Below are 26,321 nucleotides of genomic sequence, written 5' to 3'. Positions count from 1 at the left end.
ATAGCCAGGTCCTGAGCCTCAACAGACTCTAGCACCTACAATCTGATTCATTGGACTCACCACACTCAGCTAAGATGGAGTTGAAGAAGGACAACCACCACACCATGGAGCCTAGAGTGATTACAACTGAAAGTGGGAGGATTGCATCCAGCATCCAGGTGGAATCTGAGCCTCCTCTTGACATAGAGGTGCAATGGACACAACCAATCCAATGTCCACATAGAAAAGGTGGCATTGGATTGGGAAAAGTGGACATGGTGGCTGATGGGTATGGGGAAAGGCAGGAAGAGATGAGAGGTGGAGGCGTCTTGGGGACATGGAGCTGCCCTGGATGGGGCTTCAGGGGCAATCACCGGACATTGTAAATCCTCACAGGGCCCACTGGATGGAATGGGGGAGAGTATGGGCCATGATGTGGACCATTGACCATGAGGTGCAGAGGTGCCCAAAGATGTACTTACCAAATGCAATGGATGTGTCATGATGATGGGAATGAGTGTTGCTGGGGGGGGGGGGCGGGGAGAGGTGGGGTGGGGGTGGTGGGGTTGAATGGGACCTCATATATATATATTTTTTTAATGTAATATTATTACAAAGTCAATTAAAAAAAATAAAAAAATAAAATAAAAAAAAGAGTGATATGCTTAAGGTCACATAGTAAATCTTTTCAAATCTGGGTCATTTCGCATTATAGGTCAATGTCTTATTAAAAAATAGATGACATGTAACAGTTTTGGGAAAAAAAATGTTTTTGATAGGGCTTAGCTGGCTGCTCCAGCTTTGGTGTCTTATACTTACCTCTTGATCCAGACCAATTCCAGGGAGCATCCTGGTGCTCCACTCAGCCCTCTCCTTTGTCTCAGGTCCCTTTAGCCTTCCATTCTGAAAGTCCTTCCATTCCTTCCAGACTATGAATCTCCAGGGAAAACTCTGGAGAGGATGCTAAGGCACCTACTATATCACCTTTCTTTTCGCAAATGAGGCATTTATATACCATAGTGTGTGTTGTATGTAATGAGTTAATCTCTGCAAGGTTTCTTCATTTTATCTCCTGTAGGGACTTTTGCAAGAAAGACCATGCTGTATCTGGGACGGAGAAACAGATGGTAGTTTGGAGAACTGGTGCAAAGGAACAGACGAGTGGTAGAAGAATGAGTTTCAAGGCAGGAGTGATTAAGTAGGTGCAGGAGTAATGGCTTAGCCACCCCCCAACTTCGTGAAGCTCAGACTGAATCAATTATGTTTCTGTCAAGCTACATCTCTATGCAGATTCTTAAGGAAAGAAGGGTTTAAAAAAGAAAACTATAGTTCATGTCAAGCAGGAGAAGAACTACATTTTGATGGGGGATATTTTGGTGTGTAATGAGAGAAAAAAACAGAGGAAACAGGGTAGGTGGAAAGCATTAGGACATTGCATCCAGTGATGAAGAAAGAGTTGGTGCTTAAGTAGAGAATGTAGCAGGGTCTGCCTTAGAGCTGAATATAAACTAGACAAAGAAAAGCAACATGAGCACTTGAAGAGCTTATGAAAATATTTCAGGCACGCTGACCTTGGAGGGAGGCCAGATGACTAGACAGATGGATAAATGTATAAAAGTAGGTCTTTATATGTTAAGAATGAGTAAGAGTTGAGTCACTAGCTCATTTTGTGAGGTGGGTAGGGGGAGTGTTGTTGTTGGTTAAATTCCTGGTAGAAATGAAGCCCCTTGGAGAGAGAGGATAGTGAAAGAAGGTAAGAGAGCAGAGGAAGAGCCCCCCAAAGAGGCTTCCAGTGTGAGAGAACCAAGGAAATGCAAAGAGGTTAGATGTCAAGAGAGAGATGATGAAATGGGGAAAAGTGATGATAAACCTTGTCAAGCACAGCAAGGGAAAATTAGAACAACAGGAGAAAAAGAAGCTACTGGAGCTGCTCATGAACGTATTGTTAGTGACTTGAGTCAAGTTTGCTTTGGGAAAATGGAATGGATGAAAGTGTGGAGGCATTCAAAAAGTACTCTAGAAGAGAAATTTTAAGAAAAGGAGAAGATTTAATATTCAAAGTGAGGAATGGAAAAAAGAGTACGGAGGAGGAGGGGGGAAAATAAATGGCAAGGGTTCTTGCTCTCTCTTTCTATTTATGTGCACACATACCCCGCCCCAGGCACGTGCACAGCCTCATGCCCATTCGTCAACCAAGGTGGGGCAAGAGGAGAATTTGAAAGCTGAAGAAAACTGCCTAAGATGGGGGATTTCAGTGAGGCTGTGGGACAACCTTGCCATGAGAAAGCACAAGTGGTAAAGAAGAAGGAAAGAGCTGAGGGAATAGACTGAAGAGAAGAGAGGAGCAAAGAGAAGTCTCTGAGTACAAGGGCAGTTTCAGGCAGTACTGGGTTGCTCTATTTAAGTTCATTTTACCAGAGGGAAATGTTCATGTTGAGAAGGAAACTGTCTCCATGAATATTATTTCAATCAAAAACACTTCAGTGAGTGTTATTTCGTAAGTACTTTGGTTTCTTAATCACTGTAAAATTGGGGTCTTAACTTCTCAACAGTGGTGGCTAACTTGCTATTATCTGGAAGCTGGGCAGGAATTTCCATGCTGTAATAAGCCAGCATAGTTGATTTCCCAAACAGCTCTTGGAGGCAGCTGCTGTTTTATTCCCCATTGGAAGCGGACAATAAACTGGATTTAGCTCCTGGAGATCTGTTCCTTCCTTCCCGGTCTTCCGTAACTTCTTTTCATCTCTCCTGCGTTTTAAGTCTAAGCGCCTTAGCTGAGCACCCAAATTCCTCTGCATACCTTTTCAGCGTTATCTTACCACTCCTCCTTACAAGAGCTCTTCCCTCTGGCCAGGCCAGGCTCCTCACCCTCCCTGATCCGCTCCGTGCATCACTGCTTTTCTGCTTTCACGCAGCCTTTACCTTTGTGCCTTTGCTAAAGCTCTTTGCTGCCCTCACATACCCTCAGAGCTCTTTAGCTCAAAGCCGCTTCCCAGATAAGTTGTCCTCCCTCTGCAAGCCCAGAGTCCTCTGTCTCTGCTGCTGGCTTTGTCCCCTGTTGGCACCTTGAGGCCATTCTGACAATCTTGTGCTGGGGATTGTGTGACATTCTCCTGGGCGGGAGTATAAGCTCCTTGTGGGCAGATAGTGAGTCTTAGATTCCCTGGGACACTTGGTAGCGCTTTGTGCAATGGGTGCTCACTGTGGGTTTATCGATTCACTGGCTTTTGAGAAGAAAGGGATAAGAGCTGGGTGTGATGGTTTGAGTCACGTTTTCTGCTTTAAAAATCGAATTTCATATGGGACAGTCACAGGTACCCTGACACCTCCTTTATGGTTGTGGAGCTCTGAGCCCTGCATTTCCAACCCGGCCTGTGGTTGGCTGCGGCGTGTCAGGAAAGGGCTTCGCTTGGCCTCAGTGGGGCATGGAAAAGGAGACGCAGGCAATGCTGGCCTGTTCCTGCCTGGCCATTTCTGTGGTGACAGTGGCTCTGGCAATTCAGGCCTCATGCACATGCTGTTCTAACAGAATAAAAATGCTGGCATTTCAGAGAGAGCAGATACATGAGTTTTTAAACTATTTTAAACTGAAAAGGGTGACCACATGGCAGCTATATTATTATTGTTACAGCAGGGGTTTTCAAGTATTTGCTCATTCTTTTTCATTTATTTTAATTTCTTTTCTGCATGTTATGAAAAAATACAAAGTCAACTTACATACATTTCCCTGAAATACCACTTAATGCTTTCTTGTGTTGCTGTAGTTATTTCTTTGCTCTTTGGTGTATAATTTGTATAGTCAGTGAAAATTGCTTCTAAACTTTTCATGAAGCAGATTCTACCCAAAGTAAAGAGAAGGAAAAATAGGTTAGGGCTGTGAAACCAGTTTGTTTCTGCAGCATTGTAAAGTTCCATCTAATGGCCATGTTTTCCTTCACGAAAACCCTCTGCCTGTCTCTGAAGTCTGTTTTGTAGTCATTTTGACAACTGTTTGGTGTATTTTTCTGATTCCTAATGCATTCAAGTCCTCATTCTTGAATGCTGGCTCCTATTGACTGTCCTTTAGGACACTGTAGAAATCTAGGAGAGCTTTGCTACTTCTCCTGTTCTTCGTAGGACCTGAGGATCAGCAGGAGCATGTCTGGAAAGAGCATTCCCTGTTGATGGTGGGAGGCGGTGGGGGGGAGGAATTCAGTCCCAACTTTGCCATTTGAATCAAAGAGAAATTCTAGGCATTATTGAAGGACCTATAAGGAATCTGTATCGTTAATGGCCAGGGCAGTAAACCGGTCACACACTCAATGTGTTTAGTTTGAAGAAAGTTTAGTAAATGGACTATTTACCAAGTTGTGGACAGTGCACAAAAACCACAAAAGGTAGTTCAGTGCCCTAGGGCTGGTAGTGACTTGGTGTAGTTGCCACTGTATTTAGACCTGAAGGAGGAACAGGAGCAATTTCTAGCATCTGGAGGGGGTTGGTGTGTGGAGAGAACCACCTGATGGAGGCTGTGACCTCTGTGGAGCCATCTGGCCGGCACATGGTGAGCCTGAAGGGAAGGAAGTAAGGGGAACAAATGCCCCAATCTTGGTCTCCTTGATGCCTCTGATCTACCGCTCGTGCACCCCCTTAGTCAAACCCAGCCGGAAGCCAGAGGGCTAGGAGGTCCATTCATACAGCCCAAGTGGGTCAGTCTCCTAAGGCCACTCAGAGTGGACTGAGTGGAGAATGGAGGACAGAGGGGATTCACAGAATTTTAAAGCTGGAAGAGATTAGAAAACCACCCATTTCCCTTATTCCACAGATAAAGATACAGAGCCGCAGAGAGGTTCAGTAATTCTTTCTAAGTTATGTGGCTTGTTAGTGGCAGAATTGTAACAGGGCCTGAGATTTCCTGACTCTCAGTTCTGTGTCCCTTCTGCTACATCATTCTTCTCATTACAGTAATTTGGAAGAAAGGCGGAGAGAGGAGGTAGGGCAAGTACAATTATGGAGTCAAGTTGCAGCTTTTGATGAATGCTCAGAGTAGGTGCTCAATTCCACATGTGATGCTAGATGGATTGGAGTTCAGAATTCAGTTCTGATTGGTTGGGTGGTTACCAAGTATGTATGTTGATAGGAATAATAAAGGATGGTGTTCTATATTGTTACATAAGTATGAGCGTGTCTAGAGTTGGCCTGATTACCAGCCAGCTCAAATGGTGCAGCTTTTGTTTCCTATTGATTCTGGCCTGGCTACAGGGCTGTCTGTGAGGTATAGGCTCAGAGGTTGGTATTAATCTGAGGCTCTGAAGTGAAATGTTGTTTAAGTGCCATGTTTCAGCAGCAGAGCCATCGTAGGACTCAGAGACCGAGCGAAAGGGGTCTCAATTGTACACATATACATGCATACTCATATCAACATTGAGTTACACATACACACATGCGTGCAAATAAATATCCAGACACACAGGCAATTACCAAGTAGCAACATTGACCTTAGGAATGATCCCTACCTGATATCAAGAAGTTGGAAATGGTATTTGTTAGGGGTGTGTCTGGAGTTTGGGACCCCTGTGACAGCTGCAGTTTCCCCTTGTGTTATAAACCTTGGCACTGAGGAGAGCGCCTTCGTTTGTTTATCTGTGTAGATGGAGAGTGGAGACAAATTACTGGTGTTCTTAGGTACTTATTCATGGATCATTCATGTCATAAACAGTGTGTATCGAACACCTTCCGTATACCTGACACAGTGCTGAAAACTGGAGCTAGATAAGAAAGATAGATGTGCCCCTGCCCTCACTTCATTAGGGTTTGTAAGAAAAGCCATTTTAACTAGAAAAGTAGTGAGAGTTGGGTTCCGGCTTTCCTATATTCCACACAGGGAAGGTCACTATTAGCGGGTGAAGAAATGGATTTCTGATATAATAAATGATATTGTGATGTAGTTGAAGTGGTCGTATTACTTTGAGCAAAATTTGGTGGCTGTTGGGAGGATGGGGCCTGGGGTAGGTGCTGGCTATTGTTTCTATTGGATATCAGGTTGTTACTTAGTAGAGTAACTTTTGAAAACAGCCTGTTTCTAAGGTCAGTAGAAATTGTCCTGAAGTTGTCCTAATGCCTGGAAGGAGCTCTGACTCCTTTCTAAGTAATTCAAGGCAAAAGAATTTCCTTATCTGCCTCTGAACAGAGCATATTCACATTGAGTGACTCAATATCAGGTACCTGCTTTCAAGTAGTTATTTAATATTCACAACAACTCCAGGAGGTGAAGATAATAATCCCCATTTTATAATGAAGAAAATGAGGTCCAGATAACATAAGTTACTCTTCTACCTTCCCGTTACCCCCAAGATTCGTAAGTGCCAGAGCTAAATTTCAATTCCAGATCTTTTGACTTACAGGTCCTTGCATTCTTCACTATATTATGAAGCCCTTCTAACTAAAATTTTTATTATTTTTGCAATTTCAATCCATTGCTTCCACTACAATTTTTTTTCACTTTATTTTTAGAGAAGTTTTAGAATATAGAAAAGTTACATAAAAAATATAGGGGATTCCCATATACCCCATCCCCTCCCCCTCTCACATTTCCCCCTATTAATAACATCTTAAACGCGTGTGGTGCATTTGTTACAATTGATGAACAAATATTGAAGTATTGCTATTAACCATGGTCTAGAGTTTACATTATGGTTAACATTTTGCTCTGTACATCCATTACTATTTTCTGTAAGTACCTCACTTGTATCTCTCCTGACTTCTCAGGCAGGACAAGATAGTCTCCTATTATGGCACACAGGCAGTGCTCTATTATGGCTCTTATCACGTAGTATTCTGCTTTTACTATTTGGCATTTCCTGTTTATTTGTCTGTCTTGGCAACTCAACTGCAGGGTCCTTGCAGATTGGATCGTATTCAGTGTTGGATACCATATACTAGCGCATTCCCTGGCACTTTGAAAGTGTTCAATAAATGTTTGCCAAATTAGTTAATCTTTACAGTAATCCTGTGGCAGCAGTTGTCACCAGGTTTTACAGATAAGGGAGTTGAGGATCAGAAGGGTAAAGAAACTGATTCAAGATCACACAGCAAGCTAAGAATAAATGTATAGAACACATCCATTTATTTAAAAGCTTTGCTCTTTCCATGATAGCACCAAATGATTATTATTACTGGCTGGAACTGGGGTTTGCAGAAGAGGCTTTGCTGAGGGTTGCAGGGGCTTGGAATATGCTGTGGTCATTTGGGGATGGTTTAGAAATGGCCTTTTCAATACCTAAATTTCATTAATCTGCTTTAGCACAGGCTGTTTATCTGTAACACAGGACCCTGGTGTTGGGGTGGTTTGGCGATTATGCCCTATGTCCTGGTCACCTTCTCCCTCCTGTACCTTCCTTTGACTTCCTTTTTCAGTTTAGGGTCCAGCTGCCTTGCTCCCACACTTCTCTCTGTCTCATCCCACCCATTTTCACTGCCCATCCCAGCTCTTAATAGTCAGCGACAAGCCAATAATCTTTATTAACACTTGACAATGTTATTTTGCTGTTAAACCAATACGCACAATTGCTATAATCTGCTGCCAAATGGTAATAATCAGAATCAGGTTTCAAAAGGTTTGGATTTCAGCAGGGCTGCCCACACTGTCCTTGGAGGCATATAAATTAATTATAATTAAGAACCGTGTGCAGATGTTAGAAGGGAAACTTTGAACAATTTTGGTGTCTGCTCGTGCAGAATATTAAAGAAAAAAAAAGCCCCACGAGTGGCTGCTGCTGGTGAGAATACAGATAGTCATCTACGTTTGTATTACAAATTTCTATTAAAATGCACACATGTAAAGTGATTTATAATCCTTTATTAGTTATCTATACAGCCTTTGTGTCAAGTACTTAGGTGACAGGAGAAGCAATTCTTTTGCTTCGTGCATGCAGCAGGAAAGAAGAGCTTGCCTGGGAAACTCTGGATTTGGCCACTGGAAACATCATTGGATAGAGAAGAGGGCTAGAGTAGATAGGTCTGGAACTGAGTAAGGCAAGAAGGATTGTACTTAGTAGAAGTCTTAGGAAGGAAAATATCTCTACTAAGGAATTTAGTTTCCTTTGCCCTTGGTCGTTGGGAGGCCATCTCCTAGTAGAGGCTTAAAGGAGCAGGTGGTCTTGGCAAGCCGCACTCTTACCTGCATTATGTAGGGGAATGTAATGGTTCATCTGCTGGGCTAAGGGTTTGGATACTTTTTACCTGTACCTCTCTTCTCCCCCTTCTCTCTGGCTCTTTCTTCTCTGACTAAACACTTTCCCACAAGTCACCTAAGTAAGTCCTTGTGTTCTCTGAGTATGTTCAAGTGGATTTGGGGTTGGCTTCTCTTAGGAGTGTATTTAGGTGAGTCCATGCCCCACAAGGGTCGTTTATACTTAACTTGCACTGCTTGAGAGTCCTTTTTCCCCTACTCTCTAGTGTGGCACAGTGTCAGACCTATGTGTCCTAGAGTTCTGTCTTTATGGTCAGCTTGGGGAACTGAGCCTGGGGTGCAGTTCTGGCACTTCTAATCTTCGTTGTACTCACTGCCTATCATTCCAACACAGCCTCTTTAACTGGGTCATTCCAAACAGGTCCTGACTGCACTACAGAGTGGACTTGCAAAATGTGACTTAATCTTCGATTAAATCACACTTTACCTTTCCTCTTAGGGTTGTCTTAGTACTCATTTTCTATCCGAGGACAGGGAGAGCCCCCTGCTCGCCCAGGTGCACTTTCCATTGAGCCCGCTGTGGGCAGAGTGTAGACTGGTTTCTGCTGTAGTTACCTTGTACCAGGATAGGCTTGAAATGGGCTACAGTGGCCTTCAGCTGGCTGTGGATCTGAGATTATTACGCTCAAGCTTACTGGAGGCAGAAGGCCAAAGAGGGGCACGGTGGCCTCTAGTCCTCCTGCTCACCTGCTGGTTCTGCTTGGGAATCCCGATGCCTAATTTCATAGCGTGCTTGGGCACACTGAGCACCACTGACTCTGTGCTCACCCTGCCTCAGAGACTCTGGAATTCTGCTACTGGACTGGGAGCTGTCAGTGGAGTCAGCTGCTGCTGCTCTGAGGCCATGAAGAGGCATCATCAGGGAGTTTAGCCCCCAGGGAACTAACATGTCTCGCCCCCGTGGGTTCCTCCTGCCATTCCTCTCAGCCTCTGCCTGCCATTCTCTCAGCCCCCCTCCCACATGTTCTCTTTGGGCTTTCATAACTAGCTCGGCTCCTTGAGAAGCTTCCATAGATGTTTAAAGGCAACATCCTTTGCATCCATAGGATATTTTCTATTCTTCAAAGTACTTCTATATACTATTATCATAAGATCCACATAAAACACCCTCCAGATATGTAGGCAAGGGATGTTATCCTGATTTCACCAATGAGGAAACAGGCAGTGATTTGGTGCCTCTCCTAGTCTTAGGCACTCAGGGAATGTGGAACTGGTTTGAGAGCTCAGTTTGTTTTTGGTTGATGATTTCATTCATTCCCCCACTAATATTATATGAAAGGCAGCAGAGTGTAAAGAGCAAGGGCTTTGGAGTTAGACAAACTTTGGTTTGAAACTTGATGCCATTCCTTATTAGCTGTATGGCCTTCATTGTGTACTTAACCTCGATAAATATAATAAACATAATGCCTGAGTTTTCTCAGAACCCATGTAGAAGCTATATTCCCCAAACTAGCATAGAGTTATGTGACAAACATCCTCTTCTAAAAGTCCCCACCAAGATGCTCAATCCCAAATAGCCAATTGCCCTTCTCGTCAAGCATAGCTTGCCCAATTAAATATAAAGCTCCACTAACACTTTACCTGCCCATCTCAGACTAACAGGTCCCTGGCAGAACCTAGCTAACTTCCTTCTTTCTGTTAGAAAGCTGTCCACAAATTCCCCAGCTTCTAAGCTTCTTTCACTTTTGTAGGCAATTGATGTCCTTGCAGCAATTTTGGTGTCCCAACTAAAATGCTGCAAACTGCCTCTCGACTCTGCTTTGTCTTTTGACTTCAGTTTCCTCATTTGTAATATAAGGAAAACATGTGACTTATCATGTTCTTATGAGGCTCTCACAATGCATGAAAATAATCTGGGAGTAATAGTGCTAGCCACATAGTAGTTTGAAATATTGTAGGTCAAAAATGGTTAAATATTGACAATTTTGAATGGTTCAGCTTGATGGTAGAAACTTAGGATGGGCTATCCTTTGTTGAATGTTTCCCTATTTTATATGAGGCACTGCTGGACTTTGGGAATACAAATATCAATAGAAGTGAGACACAGTCTTTATGTGTCTATATCTTCTGCTAGACTGTGGTTCTGGAGGACTGAGCCATTGTGGTGGTGGTCATTGTTGCAGACAAAGAACTGAGAACAATGCCTGCTGGTTAGTAGGCACTCAGTAAGTGTTTGCTGAACGGAAGAGGTCTCTGCCCACAAGGGCAAGGAGGTTACCAAGTAGTTAAGGTAGGCAGACACTTAATTATTTAATTATAATAAATAACTACACTTGCTTAGATAGATACAAAGTGAGAGCCCCAATGAAGCAATGCTCAACTCTGGAGCGGGGGCAGTACTTAGGTGAAGTGGAGAGGAGGGGGCAAGACTTCATAGAATCTGCACACTGAGACTCTCTATGGGATAAAATGAAAAGAAAAAAAATCTGGCTGGGAAACACAGCACAGTTACTTGTCTCATCTTGGACTACAGACTTTCTCACAACTAACCCCCTCCTAATGTGTGAAATTGAATTTGTATTCAAAGCAGCCTCTTTTTTTTGTCTCACAGTTCCTCTGTTACTGGTATCTCCCCTAATGTATTGCTTTGTAATGGGCTGTATCTTGAATATAAAAGAGATGCTTGGTAAAACCAGATTCTATTCTTTGAGTGTCACAACTAGCCATTGCATAACAAAGTATAATCTATTATGGGAGAAGAAATAGAGGAACACAAGAGATATTTTACAGAGAGCAAATAAAACATCCAAGTGGGAGAGTGTAGAGTGCGTTAACGTTAATAAACTGTCATGGCAGAATGGACCACTTTTCAATGTGAAGGAATTTAATTTAGTGACTGTAGGATTAGAATCCCATTGGAATGAGGTTAGTCACTAGTTTTGCCAAATTCTAAATCTTTTGATTTTCCTTGAGAATGAGTCTTTATAATTGAACAGATTTTTGTTTTTTGTGCACAGCTTTTTGAGGTGCAAACCCATCCTTCTTCCTTTCTGAGCAGTCAGGGCAGCTCAGCTCTCTCCCTGTGGTTGCCTTTCTTTAAGCTGTGGGAGGAGGAATTGAGACCCAGCTGTCTACCAGCCAGTGCAGTCAATCAGGAGGGGTTTTTAGAGCCCATGTAGTTACCCCGTTTCCAGACAGTGAGACTAGAGAACTGTCAGGGGTAAACTTTGCTCAGACGTGAAACACTGAGTTCCTGGTCTCATTCACGAGAGAGAAAGTCGATACAGGTCTCCTTCTCGGCAGTGTTGAAGAATGACTCCAACAGCAAGAGGTCCAAAATGTTTCTGCCAAGAACTGGATTGGATTTTGTGCTTCTTCAGCCACAAAATATCCCCAGCATCTTACTCCCCAATCATCAATGTACTGTGCAGTGAGTCTTTCAGCCAGAAGACTTCCATATCTTTCTTTATTCACTACCTTTGTTGTTTCTTTTTGGATTTGGAGCCCTAATATCTCACCTTTTTGTCAAAGAAGTAGGAAATATTAAACAGCATTTTTATTCCTGATTACACTCTTATTGTAGAAGAGTGAGAATCCCTGGTTCTGGTTCTGGTTGGTACAGCTTGCAGAATGTTTCCAAGTGTATAAAAATGCTATGTTTATATATTGGCATGATGGTATTATACATACTAGGAGTGTGACCTTGGGCAAATACATAACCATTTTAAGCTTCAGTTTCTTCATTTGAGAAATGGGAATAAACTTTCTAATTTATAGGGTTTCTATGAGACCAAAGAGATTGGATCTTAGTGCACAGCACATCACAGATATATAATAAATGATCATTAAAAACAAATGAAAGCCACATAAGCTTGACCAGTCCTGTTATAATAATAGGAACTCTTAGAAAATGGTGAGAGATGTAAGAAGAAATAAAGCTTATGTTTTATACAGAGCCAAGTCCTTAGTCTCATTCATAGTGTGAGATTTAGGGGCACAGGTGGTGGAAGTAGGATGGCAGGCATTCATTGTAGGTGAAAGGTAGTGAATTGTGTGCAAACACAGAATCATTCCAGGGAAGTCACTTCTATAGGAAGTCATAAGAATAAAATACTGGGAAAATTTTTCAGTGGTGGCTCTAACCATACTGCAGACATCAATAATATTTGTCCAAGTTAGCATATTTTGATGCATAGACTGATCAGGATAAAAACGTTGTTTATAATAATCAATGCAGTGAGAGGCAGTGTGGTGGACTGCAATGGAATACAAATTGATCTAAAAGTCAAAAGATCTGGGTCCAGGTTGATTTTGCTTAGTTGATTCATGACATTGGACAAATCACTTAGCTTTGAGTCTTGGCTTCACATCTGTAAAATAGGGATGATAATAACCTTGTTATTTCTGTCACTGGTTTATTGTCAGGATCATTTGAGATCATGTTTGTAAAAGAACTGCCCACAAATTAGTTGTTCTTGTGATTTAATATTAGGAGTCAGATACTATAATTTTTCAGAATTGTGAAAGTTTTTTTCAGCGGTTGTCCTCTTCGTGGCAAGCACAAAGTAAAGGTAGCAAGAATGTGGGGCTGATGTATCTGGAATTCCCTATATCCTACTTATCCAGACCATGCTTTGTTGCTAGTCTCTGCTGAGTCCATTTTGCTGCTGACTTTGCCTGGCCTGGACCATCCCCTTGACCCAAGAGCATCTCAAGGATGGGCTGTGGCAGGAGAGCCAGAGGTCAGCAAGAACCCTGCTGACCCCTGAATTTGTGCACATCGTAGGCCTCTTGCATCCACCTTCCCTCATTAGTCTCTGCCTATTGCAGCTGATGGCTATTGCAATGGCATCTTTTATTGCCTTGCTCAAGGATTCCTGATGATTTTGAAAGCTGCTGCTTTTCTCACTTTGCTTAGCAGACACCAGAGATAAGAGATGAGGCTTGAAGATAGAAGTTGGGTCTGTTGATCAGAGATTGGAAATAAGGCCCTTCCTTGACTTGCAGGGTCCAGCCTCTTTGCAGTTATGTTATGTGGTGTGGGCCTTATTTTAACCCTTCTGTCTCTGTATTTTCAGGGAGTCGAAGAGTTGAAGATGAAGCCCAGAGCGGAGTGCTGTTCCCCCAAGTTCTGGTTGGTGCTGGCGGTCCTGGCTGTGTCCGGCAGCAAAGCCCGTTCCCAGAAGAGCACCCCCAGCATCGGCATCGCTGTCATCCTCGTGGGCACTTCAGACGAGGTGGCCATCAAGGATGCCCACGAGAAAGATGACTTCCACCATCTCTCCGTGGTCCCCCGTGTGGAGCTGGTAGCCATGAATGAGACCGACCCAAAGAGCATCATCACCCGCATCTGTGATCTCATGTCTGACCGGAAGATTCAGGGCGTGGTGTTTGCTGACGACACTGACCAGGAAGCCATCGCCCAGATCCTTGATTTCATTTCCGCCCAGACTCTCACCCCCATCCTGGGCATCCACGGGGGCTCCTCTATGATAATGGCAGATAAGGTAAAATGGGGCTGCAGGAAGAAGGGCCTGGAGGGGGGTTTATATTAAGAACTACACGATGCATTTGTTTTAAGGAGAAGCCTGGTGATTAACGATGGAAGGTAACCAGAATGCATTGAGTGAGTGGATAGATCAATAATTGGTCTAATCATTTGAAGATGAAAGTGAGGAAAAGATGCCGGTGTCTAAATGCTCCTGTAGTTTTGAACAGGTTTGTGTGTCTGTTGTAAAGGCACTCACTGAAATAACTAAGTTGTTGAGGTTTGTACTCTGTGATATGTTTTCTTCAAATAGTTGTATGGATAACTCCTTCAAAACTCTAAATAAGACATACTCTATTTTTCCTTAGTAATATGCTCTACCCCCATATTAGTTTCATAAATATAAAAAGAAGAATCTCTTTGGGTTGGTAACTCCTCTCCTTGAAGATGTAAATGTCACAGGGAAGTAATTCTTGCTAAGGTGTCCACACTCATCACACACATTAATCTGAACATTTGAATGAATTTTAATCCAGGGAACCAGTAGCAGCTGTGTTTTCCCCAGGCATAGATTTGAAGGCAGTAGTTCTTAACTTTGGCTGTACATGGGGATCGCCTGAAAACCTTTCAACACTCTAAATGCCCCAGAAATTCTGAAGTGTAGTCTGGGGTATGGCCCTGGAGTTCAGGATTTTTAAAAGGTGTGTGTGATTCTAGCAAGGTTGATGACATCCATTTTAAGGCCTTTATGAATCCCAGCCTCTCCTGCATTAATGTTAGATTGTCATCTGACATGTATGCTTATTCTCTAACCACAGAAAAAGCGTTTTGATTTTAATTTTTTTCAGTTATTTTGGTTATTTTTCCTTGATTTATTGATTATTCATTTCATAGGTACAGCACTTCTCCTATTTATATTGTCCTTGGCAATCATTCCCATCTTAGAATGATTCCTTCCACCACAAATGCAACACTTATTGTGTGTGTGTGTGTTTTTTTTAAATCACTTTGGTTTTTCTTTTTTAAACTGTCTCTAAGTTTGCATTGCCATTTTAAATCACTTTCTTATCATCACTTTCAAAACTTCCCTTACTTTTGTACCAAAGGACATGCTGGCCTTAGTGATGTTTGTAGACACCTCAGTACTTAGCACAAGCTGGCAACTTGAGCTCTTGAGAACCATCTCAAGTACCATCACCTTGTGTGACCATTATCGCCATCTGTTGGCATCAGGCGGAGATGTCTAGCCTGTTTTAGAGCCTTGCTTTTTTATTCAGTCTAGGAAGTCAAGTTAAAGTATTACATGGAGGAACTTCAGCATCATATGAGAAAGAACATTCCATTCATATGGACACAGGTACAGCAAGTAGGAAACAAAGACTGGCATGACTGTCTCATGCTACGGGAAGTGGGATAAACTTAGAGTGGAAAATGGAGATGGACGACACCAAAACCCAATGAGTTTTTGCTTCAGGTGGATTTTTTTTTTTAACAGCACTGCCCTTAGCAAACTCTATTGCATTTTAGAAGTGATATTTTGAGGACACAATATTACTGTGAACTAATGCTGATGTGGATAAGAGGGCGTATGTATTCTGAGAGCACAACAGGTGAAAATGATTGAAAACATTTTTTTCTTTTCTCATGTGGACTGTTGTGCAGCCTATGCTATTTTTTCCTCCTAGTAGAAGGTTATTGGCGACACTAGTCGGTTGCTTCTCTTTTGCTTCTCACCTAAATCAACAACAAATATCTAATAACAAGAGGTAAGAGTCAAACCAGGTGGAGAAGCTTGATTCTCCTGTTCACAGATGTATCCTCAGCGTCTTGAGTTTGTATCATGCTATATAGTACTTTGCCTGCATTATCTTATTGAATCCTCATAATCCAGCAAGCTAAGTGGTGTTTACCTCCGTTTTATGGGGAAACAGGCTCAGAGAGGTTAAATCACATATCCAGGATGACATTACTAGTCAATGGCAGAGATGTTTGCTGGCTCCAGGGACCTTGTGCTGTTTGCCTCTCAAGAAGACGCGGGTTAAGGTCTCAGCCTTCCTTTATCTCCTCCTCTGTTATATAGCACTGTGGTGGATGCTCTCTGACAAAAAGTAATCAGTCACTTGACCCATAATCAGGCAATACTGGAATTATTTCTTCTGTGAATCTGACTAGAGAGAAAGAATGAGGCAATGAAATGGTGTAGCTCATAGTTACACCACTAATCCATGGAAGGCCCATTGACTTGTGCCCTTAGGGAGTGAAAGAGAGAATTGAGGCTGGTAAGGTGGATTCTTTCAGACCTCCATAATGAGATCCCCTCTGGTCTCTTTCCCTGTGTCCTCCCTGCTTTGCTACCCCACCCAGATAGTTCATCCTATGTTTTCTCTCCCCACCAAAGATAGGAGGTAGACGCTAACTTTTAGGCTCTTTCCTAACAGCCAAAGTAATATCTAATTGAGTTTGGATCAGAAGAGAACGGTTTCCAAAACGTGGGCAGCAAGAAGGAAAAGCAGACAGAAGGAAATCCTAAGAGCACAGAAACGGGCATGCTGGAGGTTCAGCCCCGAGGAGCTGGAGCCTGGAACGGTGTCTGCAGAGGAGGGTGTAGAAGGAACCACAGGGACTGGGCAGCACCCAGCCCCAGAGCAGAGGCTGCTCACAGGCTTAAGGGAAGTGCATGGAGGCAAACACAGATGTCCCCCAGAGCCCCGAGAAATAAACTTTGGGGCAGGTTTCAAAAATAAAACATGTCAAATTCAAGGCCCCATTTTTTTGTTCTAAAGCTCTTCTTTTTTTTTTTTAATTTTTAATTTGAGAAGTTGTAAGTTATCAAAACAAGCATGCATTCCATACAGGATTCCCATACATTGTCCACCCCCCCCACCTTTCATTGTTGTCACACATGTTACACATGATGGAAGAACATTATTATAGTATTATTCCTATCTGTAGTCCATAGCTTATATTTGGTATATTTCCCCCCCACAAACCATCCTATTATTAACACTATGCATTAGCATTGTATATTTGTTATAGTTCGTGAGTGAATGTTCTCGTATTTGTACTGTTATCCACAGTCCATCATTCACCATGGGGTTTGCTATTTTATACAGTTGCCTGTCTCATACAGTCCATCCAAATTGTACACTCAGTGGTTCTCGGTTTCATCACAGAGTTGTGCTGTCATCAGCTCAGTCCATTTCAGAATGTTTTCACTACTCCAAAAGGAGAAACCCCACCCCCTTGCACCTCTCCCATTATTAACCCTTAGCATTGATATAGTCCCTTCTTTGCCATTGCTGCAAAAATATTAGAATATTACTGTTAACTGTAGTCTAGATGTTGCATTAGTTATATTTTTCCTATGTATCTCCATATTCTCAACACCTTGTAAAAGAGAAACATTCTTATATTTGTACTATTAACCACAATCATCACCTACCACTGAGCTCACTATGTTATACAGTTCCTAGATTATCCTCTAATTTTCTTTCAATTGACATTAACCTCCCTAAATGACTCCTTTCAGCCACAATCACATTTATAAATCAGCAGTGTTGATGATACGCACTATAATGTGTTTCCATCTTCTCTAACCGTTTCCTCACATTTATGGTCCTCCTGATTAAGCATTGCACACACATTCAGCATCAGCTCCCCCTTCTCAATCCACATTCTATCTTCTAGTAACCTGTATGTTACAGTTTAACTCCATGACTTTACCCATCATATTTAGTTCATATTAGTGAGACCATACAGTATTTGTCCTTTTTTGCCTGGTTTATGTCATTCAACATAATCTCTAGGTTCATCCATGTTGTCATATGCACTCCAAGTTCATTTCATCTTACAGCTGAAGTCTATTCCATTGTATGTATGTACCACATTTTGTTTATTCATCAGTTGATGGACACTTCAGCTGTTGCCATCTTTTAGCAATTGTGAAAATTCCTCTGTGAACATCAGTGTGCAAATGAGTTAGCATCCCTGCTTTCAGTTCTTCCTTCTAGCAGAATTGTGGGATCATATGGCAAGTCTATACTTAGCTTCCTGAGAAACTGCCAAACTGTCCTCCACAGAGGTTGCACCATTTTACATTCCCACCAACAGTGAAGGAGTGTTCCCATTTCTCCACATCCTCTTCAGCACTTGTAGTTTTCCGCCTTTTTAATAATGACCATTCTGTAAGATGTGAAATGATATCTCATTGGAATTTTAATCTGCATTTACCTAATAGCTAGTGATGTTGAGCGTCTTTTCATGTGCTTTTTGGCCATTTGTATTTCTTCCTTGGAGAATTTTTTCTTCAAGTTATTTGCACATTTAAAAAATTGGGATTTAAAAAAGATAAAAAATTTATCTTTGAGTTGTGCAAGCTCTTTATACAACATGGAGATCAAACCCTTATCAGATATGAGGTTTCTGAAAATTTTCTCCCAATGACCAGGTTACCTTTTCACCTTAACAAAGTGATTTGTAGCACAAAACTTTCATTTTGATGAGGTCCCTTTATCTATTATTTCTTTTGTTGCTTGTGCTTTGGGTGTAAGGTTTACCAACCAACTGCCTACCACAAGATCTTGAAGATGTTTTCTTACATTTTCTTCTAGGAGTTTTATGGTTGTAGCTTTTATTGTTAAGTCCTTGATCCATTTTGTGTTAATTTTTGTATAAGGTGTGAGATAGGGGCCTTTCTCTTTTCTTTTAGCTCTGGATATCCAATTTTCCCAGCATCATTTGTTAAATAGACTGTTCTGACCCAGCTAGGTAGGTTTGATAGCCTTGTCAAAATCACTCGACCCTAGATGTGAAGGTCTATTTCTGAATTCTTAATTTGGTTCCATTGGTGAATATGTTTATCTTTAGCTGATTTTATCACTGCAGCTAAGTAACATGCTTTAAAGCCAGGGAATGAGAGTCCTCCAAATTCATTCTTTTCTAAGACAATTCTTGCAATTCGGAGCCCCTTACCCTTCCAAATAACTATGATATTTGGCTTTTCCATTTCTGTAAAAAAGGCTATTGGAATTTTATTGGGATAGTGTTGAATCTGTGAATTAGTTTAGGTAGAATTGACATCTTAACCATATTTAGTCTTAGAATCCATGAACAGGGAATGTCCTTGCATTTATTTAGGTCTTCTTTGGTTTCTTTTACCATGTTTTATGGTTTTCAAAACACAGGTCCTTTATGAACTTGGTTAAGTTTATTCCTAAATTTTAAGTAAATTTTATTTGAAATTCAGAAAAGAAAGTATCAGACAAAAGGCAGCTTAGCAAATTATGGAAGCATTACTCCAAAAAATTCTGTCCAGGTACTTTTATCACATGTTATCCTAATAATGGACTCAGTTGTTCCTCCAGTGTTAGAAAGACATGCGGATGAACATGAACTGGTTAAATGACATGATCAAGGTCTCCTTGTTAATGAAGAAAATGAAGATTTCCAAATACCATTGCCACATTTTACAAACATGGAGACATGGAGTTTGACAACTATGAATCTACTTATGGGTAAACAGGACAGAACATGTGAAATTGGGACTGATGCAGAAAATCTAAGAAATACAGTTTTGCTACCTTTAAGGCTTATAGCAGTCAACTCAAGGATGATAAATAAACCTTGCATTTTCTTTCCTTTTCTTGGGGAATGTTAGCTGTCACTCCATTTTAACTTTGTTTCAAATGAAAACATGCATATTAAATGTCCTTGTGGAATATTGCATTTCAGGGATAAGACCCCTGTGCTTAAGGAGTTAATGATGTAGGAAAGATAACAAAGTTATAAAGACATTTGACAAAAAATAGACACAAATTCAGCATCTGGTCAAATAGCATGTGTTCATTTTTTTGCATATATTTATAAATACAATAGCAAGTGCTCTGTTTTCCCAACAAGGAAATGGCCCTTACATCGTGATAGGGAGAAATATGGAAGCTGGTCAGTAGAGCTTTAAAATCTCAGAATTTGGAGTCTGACATCTGTTTTTCAAAGATTTATTTATTTATTTCTCTCCCCTTCTCTCCCCCACCCCGGTTGTCTGTTCTCTGTGTCTATTTGCTGTGTCTTCTTTGTCTGCTTCTGTTGTTGTCAGCAGCATGGGAATCTGTGTTTCTTTCTGCTGCATCATCTTGCTGCGTCAACTCTCCGTGTGTACGGTGCCATTCCTGGGCAGGCTGCACTTTCCCTCGTGCTGGGTGGCTCTCCTTACGGGGCGCACTCCTTGCGCATGGGGCTCCTCTACGCGGGGGACATCCCTGCGTGGCACGGCACTCCTTGCGTGCATCAGCACTGCGCATGGGCCAGCTCCACACGGGTCAAGGAGGCCTGGGGTCTGAACCGCAGACCTCCCATGTGGTAGACGGACGCCCTGACCCTGGGCCAAGTCTACCGCCTGACATCTGGTTTTAGTGATCACTTCCCAGATGTGGAAATCTAAACTAGCCACTGACCCCTTGCTCTAAACCTTGACTGTATAATAGGGATAATAATATATGTATTATAGGGTTTTTGAGAATTAAATGAGATGATGCATAGAAAGAGCTTTTTTTTTTTGTCTTTATTTTTTTAATGTTACATTAAAAAAACATGAGGTCCCCATATACCCCCCGCTCCCCTACCCCCACTCTTCCCCCCATAACAATAACCTCCTCCATCATTATGAGACATTCATTGCACTTGGTGAATACATCTCTGAGCACTGCTGCACCTCATGGTCAATGGTCCATACCATAGCCCACACTATCCCACAGTCCACCCAGTGGGCCACGGGAAGACATACAATGTCCAGTAACTGTCCCTGCAGCACCACCCAGGACAACTCCAACCCCTGAAAATGCCCCTACATCACATCTCTTCCTCCCATCCCCTACCCCCAGCAGCCACCATGGCTACTTTCTCCACACCAATGCTATATTTTCTTCAATTACTAATCACAATAATTCATGAATAGAATATCAGTAAGTCCACTCTAATCCATACTCTATTCCTCCATCCTGTGGACCTTGGAATGGTTGTGTCCATTCCACATCTTTATCAAGAGGGGGCTTAGATTCCACATGGATGCTGGAGGCAATCCTCCTGCTTTCAGTTGTAGGCACTCTTGATTCCCTGATGTGGTGATTGACCTTCTTCACCTCCATGTTAGCTGAGTGGGGTAAGTCCAGTAAACCAGAGTGTAGGAGTTGCAAGTCTGTTGAGGCTCAGGGCCTGGCTATCACATGGTCAGTCCAGAGATTCAGGTCCCCTGGGTATACACTAAACTCCAGCACCAACTACAGATCCGGTAAAAGTAACAGGAGAGGCTTGAGGACAAAGATCACATCTGAGTCCAGCTCCATCACACAGAAACTAATGCCTGGCACATAGTGGGTCTTGCATAGTATTTTACACTTTAAAAGCCTGGAGCAGCATTTAGCAGATTAAGGTGAAGTTTGTGTGGATCCTTTGAAGAAAAGGAGGTTTCATGACTAGAAAAGAATAAGAATTAAATTGCCTAAATCGCCTGAGCTAATTGTAGAGACTTTTCTGAGGTGGAGACCAACCAGGAGGGGAGCCAAGCGATCTGGGGAAGGGCCCTTGAGATGGTCTGGTCCTGGGAAATCGAGGCTTATCCGGGGCATGGAAGCCTGCCATAGGCAAAAAGGGCATGCTCAGTTAAAGAGCTGTACCTAGGCAAGAGCTGCTAAGTGCTTGTAGTAGAAACCTGTTTAGGATAGTCACAGTTTAACCATGGATGAGGTGCTTTTCGGCAGTTGCCCACTTGAGTATAAAGAGTCTATTTATTTTGCTTTGTTATAATTACTTTCATTCTTTCCAAGATCCTAGATTTAGGATGCCCATCTGAATCCAAATAATGGACAATAATTAGATGTATTTCCATTTTCTTTCTGGAAGGTTTCTCTGTTGATTTCCTAATATCTTTCTTACGTTTTCAGATTTTAGTTCAGAGAGGTTAAGTAACTAATCCAGGATATCACAGCTCACAATTAGCAATGGGACTGAGATTCAAATCCCAGAGATACTTATCTTGAAGCCTGTGCTTTTTCTGTTATACGGTTCTGCAGCACTGAGCCAAGAAATACAAGTCATGAGTTTTTGTCTCCATTCTGACCAGCTTTGAAAACTTTCAGCAAAGAAATCATTTAAGCTACATGATACTCAGTTTACAGTTTAGGAGATTTAATTTGTTTTTCTGCCCCACACACTTTTCTGCACTTTGAAGATGAAATGAATGAAATATGTGAAAAATTTTGGAAAAGTATCTTGTGAAAACACTTTAGGGAAGGAAAAGAAGGAGTGGTAACAGGGAATGCTAGAGTCAGAGAAGACCTTTTGTCACTGTAACTAGGACCAGTGAAAATGGCCTGGGCAGGAGGTAGGAAGGAAGACAGATGGAAGTTGCTGTGGGATCAGGGAAGAGGACACGAGATCCAGTCTTTAATGTTTCAAGAAAGGAAGACAAAAGGAAATCCTGGGTAAAGGGTCAGGGTCTGAAAATGGGTGGGTTGGTACAGTGGCTAAAACATGCATCATTCTCCATATCTTGTTTGTCAATAAAGGACATTGGAAATATACTTACTTTCCTTTCTAGGTTGCTTGGTTGAGATTTGAAGCTTTGAATAGTGCTCTTATTCTGTGCTGAGAGTTGCATTTTAAAAGCTAACTGTGCCTAAGAAGATGGTCCCCACTCTTCTTTGGAGATCTTCTGTCCCATCTTCCCCTACCCTCTCCACTGCCTGGAGATAAATGGCAATGAATCGGAGAGAGTGAAAGAGCCAGTGGTGTGTGTGGCACTGTGAACAGGATACTGCCTTCCGTTTGCTCTTGTGGGCTTCTGTAGCCAGCATACTCTTGAAACCAAGATGGCTGTGCTACCCATAACTTACTGTATGCTGCTTCTCTAACTTCTGGTTTCTCTTAGTTTTTGTTTGTTTTACCTTGGTTTTAGTCATTTGTCCTATAGGGTTTCTTGGAGCAAACTGTGGTGTCATAACTGTCTTAATGAAGAAAGTTAAGAAGTGGAGGTGGAAAGGGCCAGAGGGAGCAAAGCTAATATATATTGTATCCGACTCAATGCCAGGTAGGATGCTAAGCATTTTAGTTCTTAGGCAATTCTGTGAGGTACATAGTACTATTTCTTTTCTGTAGCTGGGAAAACTAAAAGAGAGAGTTTAATACCTTGGCCAAAGACACACAGCTGGAAAAACAGTGGCACTGGGATCCAGATCCAGGTATGTTTAACTTTAAAACCTTGCCCCATCCACCCTGGAGGAAGTTGAAAAAAGCCAGGACGGAACTCTCTGCCCAGAGTTCAGTTTCTCCTCTTCATTTCCTCTACTTCCTTGAACTATTTTGGGGGAGAATGGGTAAGCAGTTCTAAGAAACTAAACTTTTCAGAGCCCAGAAATTGATTAGGCATTCACAGGAATAAAGGCTCTTATTGCTGGAAAGTAGAACACAAACTTCCTACTGCTGTGCCTCCTCCAGCAAAGTGGTGATGTGCCTATAGGAGGACCGGGTCACAACACGGAGAGAATCCAGGCCCTGGGGTCAACAGATCAGAGTGTGCCTCATCCCACCACGTGACCTGAGTTATGCTCTTTAAACTCTCTGAGCTCAGGATCTCCATCTGCAAAAGGGACAAAAATAGCACCTAGTTCCCAGCGGTCAGTGAGCCTTAAATGAAGCAAAGCATCTAGTGGGTGGTAAGTAAAAGGCCCTCGGTACACGCTACCTGGTATTTTCATATGCCAGATCTTACCTAAATCATTTGAGGGAAATAGTCTCCTAGTTTTTTCCCTGTTAACCAAAAGAGAAGAGATTGGCATGTTAATTCATTTTAGGCCCAGTGGATAAGCAATGGCTCACTGAGTTCTGCCTCTATGATGATGAAATTACTGATTGTGACATAATCAGAATTTATCAACATTTTCAAGGCAGAGACACAGAGATTTCAATAAACTGATATGCATAGGATGTAAGCAATAAAGATAAGTCAGGAACACTAAAAAAAGCAGAGCAGAAGGAAATAGTGTTTGAATCCAGGGTCATTCATAAATTTGGAAGTCTTGATGTATAAGGAAAAGTGAGTGATTAGATGAGGAAAATAGTAAAGGCACTAGGTAGGAAGGCGTAACAGGCTGTAGCTCCAAGAGGACCCTTAAATTGCTAAAAGACACCAGCCAGTTCTTAAGAGATTACACTGATGTTACTGAAAAACTCTTTTCTTTGTGATTTCTACTCAAAGAGAATATTTTCATTCCCCTATCTGAGATTTGTGATTCTGTTATTTTGCCTTACTCTTAGATGTTATGTTCTGTAATCAAATTACATTTTGATTCTGTGGTTTAAGAGTCCAGCAAGCTTGAGAGTAACATTAAAGGCTATTTTTATTCTACTTTTCTAAAGACAAAAAGTTTTGTACTACAATTCTATTATATTGGGACACAGAGCACCCACAATTTCTATTACGGGTTGTTATGAGGTGAGGAGAAAGGGAACTAACATTTATTGGTCACTTTTGTCACACTCTGAGCTAATTTTCTTAAATGTGTTGTCTCATTTAAATCTTTTTATTGAATATTTTATTTTTAATTATTTATCGGAGAAGTTGTAGGTTTGCACTAAAACTATACAGAAAACACAAAATTCTCAGTATCCCCCCCACCCCCTCATACACAATTTTCCCTATTATGAACACTTTGCATTAGTGTGGTACCTTTGTTGCAATTGATGAAATTATGTTATACTTTTACTACTAACTATAGTCCAGATTACGTTAGGGTTCACTGTGTTGTCCTATGGATTTTTTTTGGTGTGGTGTAACTTCTAATTAATTTCTTTTTAATGTTAATTTTTTTAAGATACCCAGATTATATAAATGCTACACAAAAAACATCGGGGATTCCCACGTGCCCTGTCCTCCACATCTCCTGTTCCTTCCCACACCAACATCCCTCATCAGTGTGGTACTTTCAGTGCAGTTGATGAACACATTCTGGAGCACTGCCACCAAGCATGGACCACAGTCCACATGGTAGTTTACACTCTCTCCTGCACAATCCTGTAAGCTATGACAAGATACATAATGGCCAGTATCTGCCATTGCAGTGTTACTTAGGACAATTCCCAAGTCTCGAAAATGCCCCCATATTATACCTGCTTTTCCCTCTTGCCATCTCAGAACCTCCAGTGGCCACTGCCCCCACACCAATGAGTTTTTTCCATTGCTAGAATCACAATGAGCCTATAGTAGAATACCAGTAAGTCTACTTAGGTCCATAGTCAATTCCCCAATCCTGAGGACCCTGGATGGTGATGCCCACCCCAACTCTAACTGAGAGAGGGCTTTGATCCCATAGAGCCAATGGATGACCATCCTGCTTGCAGCTGTAGACTCTCTTGGCCACCTGGTATGGTGGCTGTCCATCATTACCTCCTGGTTAGTTGTGCTGGGTGAGACCAATGAATCAGAAAGCAGGTGTTGCTACTCTGTTGAGATTCAGGACCCAGCTGGCACATGGACAGCCCAAAGATCTAAGCCCCCTGGATGTACACTACCAACTCCAGCACCAATCATAGGTTCAAATAGAAGGACAGAGGAGCTATGTGTAGGGGAACCACAACTAACTCCAACTCTGTCACACTAGGGAGCACAAACTCCAAAGTAGGGCCCCTGGCAAGTCAGCAAACTCCTGAACTATCTGCCCTGACCATAGTATCTGGATGTCTCCAGAGCCCTCAGGAGCCTTGCTATCCAGGGAAGTATCTACTCTAGCATTCAGTGAGATCCTGCTGAGATGTGCACAAGCACAACCTCTAAGATGACCTCCCAACTCACCCTGAAGTCTCTGAGCCATACAAACTCACCTGTCTTTACCTTATCCCCTCTTTGGTCAAGGCCTCCCTCCAGCTACATTGCCAGTTGGCACTTGGCAGCAATTCCACTGTGCCAAGGAGGCTCATCCTTGGGAGCCATGCCCCAAGCTGGGGGGAGGCAATGCATTTATACCCTGAGTTTGGCCTAGAGAGAGGCCACACAGGAGCAACAAGGAGACTCACAGGAGGAAACTCCCAGGCATCCCATAATACTAGGCTAAGTTTCAGCCTCAAGAGCAAAGGTTCATAAGCATAGTCATCAACACCAAGTGCCTGTCAGTGGACCATCACCCCTCACCAGCCACTGCCTCTGCACTCAGGGAACTCCTGCTATTCCATTCGAGAATGTGGCAGAGCTCCCCAGGATGGAAACTTGACGTTCCTTAGGTCATTGTGTGGAACTCCACCCACTGCAACAATGCTCCATAAACATTTGAACACATTTATATGCCTGTTATGTATGCCTAGGTGAGCTTCCTCCCATGCATCCCCCATCACTGACATCCCACACCAATAATCTTCCTCTGCCATAGCTTGCAACCACTCTGCAATCCAAAACTTCCTAAAAAAAATAGCCAAATACAATCAATAAGAATATAAAACAGTAATGATAGTTTTAAAAATAAGAAATAAGATAAAAAAAAATTTAAAAAGATAAAAATAAAAAAAATTGGGGATAATAAAAAATAAAGAAAAATTATTTTTATAGTTTTTTTTTTGACATTTTGCCTTGCATCACTGTAGGATCTGTTGTCCCATATGTACAGTGACACCCTCCTCCATTTATTCTCCCCAGTGTCTTTACCT

The 26,321-nt window shown here is 42.0% G+C and overlaps 1 protein-coding gene across 2 annotated transcripts in view; it reads left to right on the top strand.

The window, feature by feature from the left end:
- The window catches only part of GRIN2B (glutamate ionotropic receptor NMDA type subunit 2B), a 475,047-nt gene that overhangs the window by 123,765 nt on the left and 324,961 nt on the right, over positions 1 to 26,321 (top strand). For both annotated transcript variants that reach the window (XM_058282823.2, XM_058282824.2), the window contains one exon: positions 13,225 to 13,653. In XM_058282823.2, the coding sequence (XP_058138806.1) occupies positions 13,243 to 13,653 (411 nt within the window). In that variant the 5' untranslated portion in view covers positions 13,225 to 13,242. The remainder of the gene's footprint in view (positions 1 to 13,224; positions 13,654 to 26,321) is intronic.

The sequence above is a fragment of the Dasypus novemcinctus genome, chromosome 20 (assembly GCF_030445035.2).
Source record: "Dasypus novemcinctus isolate mDasNov1 chromosome 20, mDasNov1.1.hap2, whole genome shotgun sequence".
Classification (NCBI taxonomy): Eukaryota; Metazoa; Chordata; class Mammalia; order Cingulata; family Dasypodidae; genus Dasypus; species Dasypus novemcinctus.
This window is presented reverse-complemented; position numbering and strand designations above follow the sequence as displayed.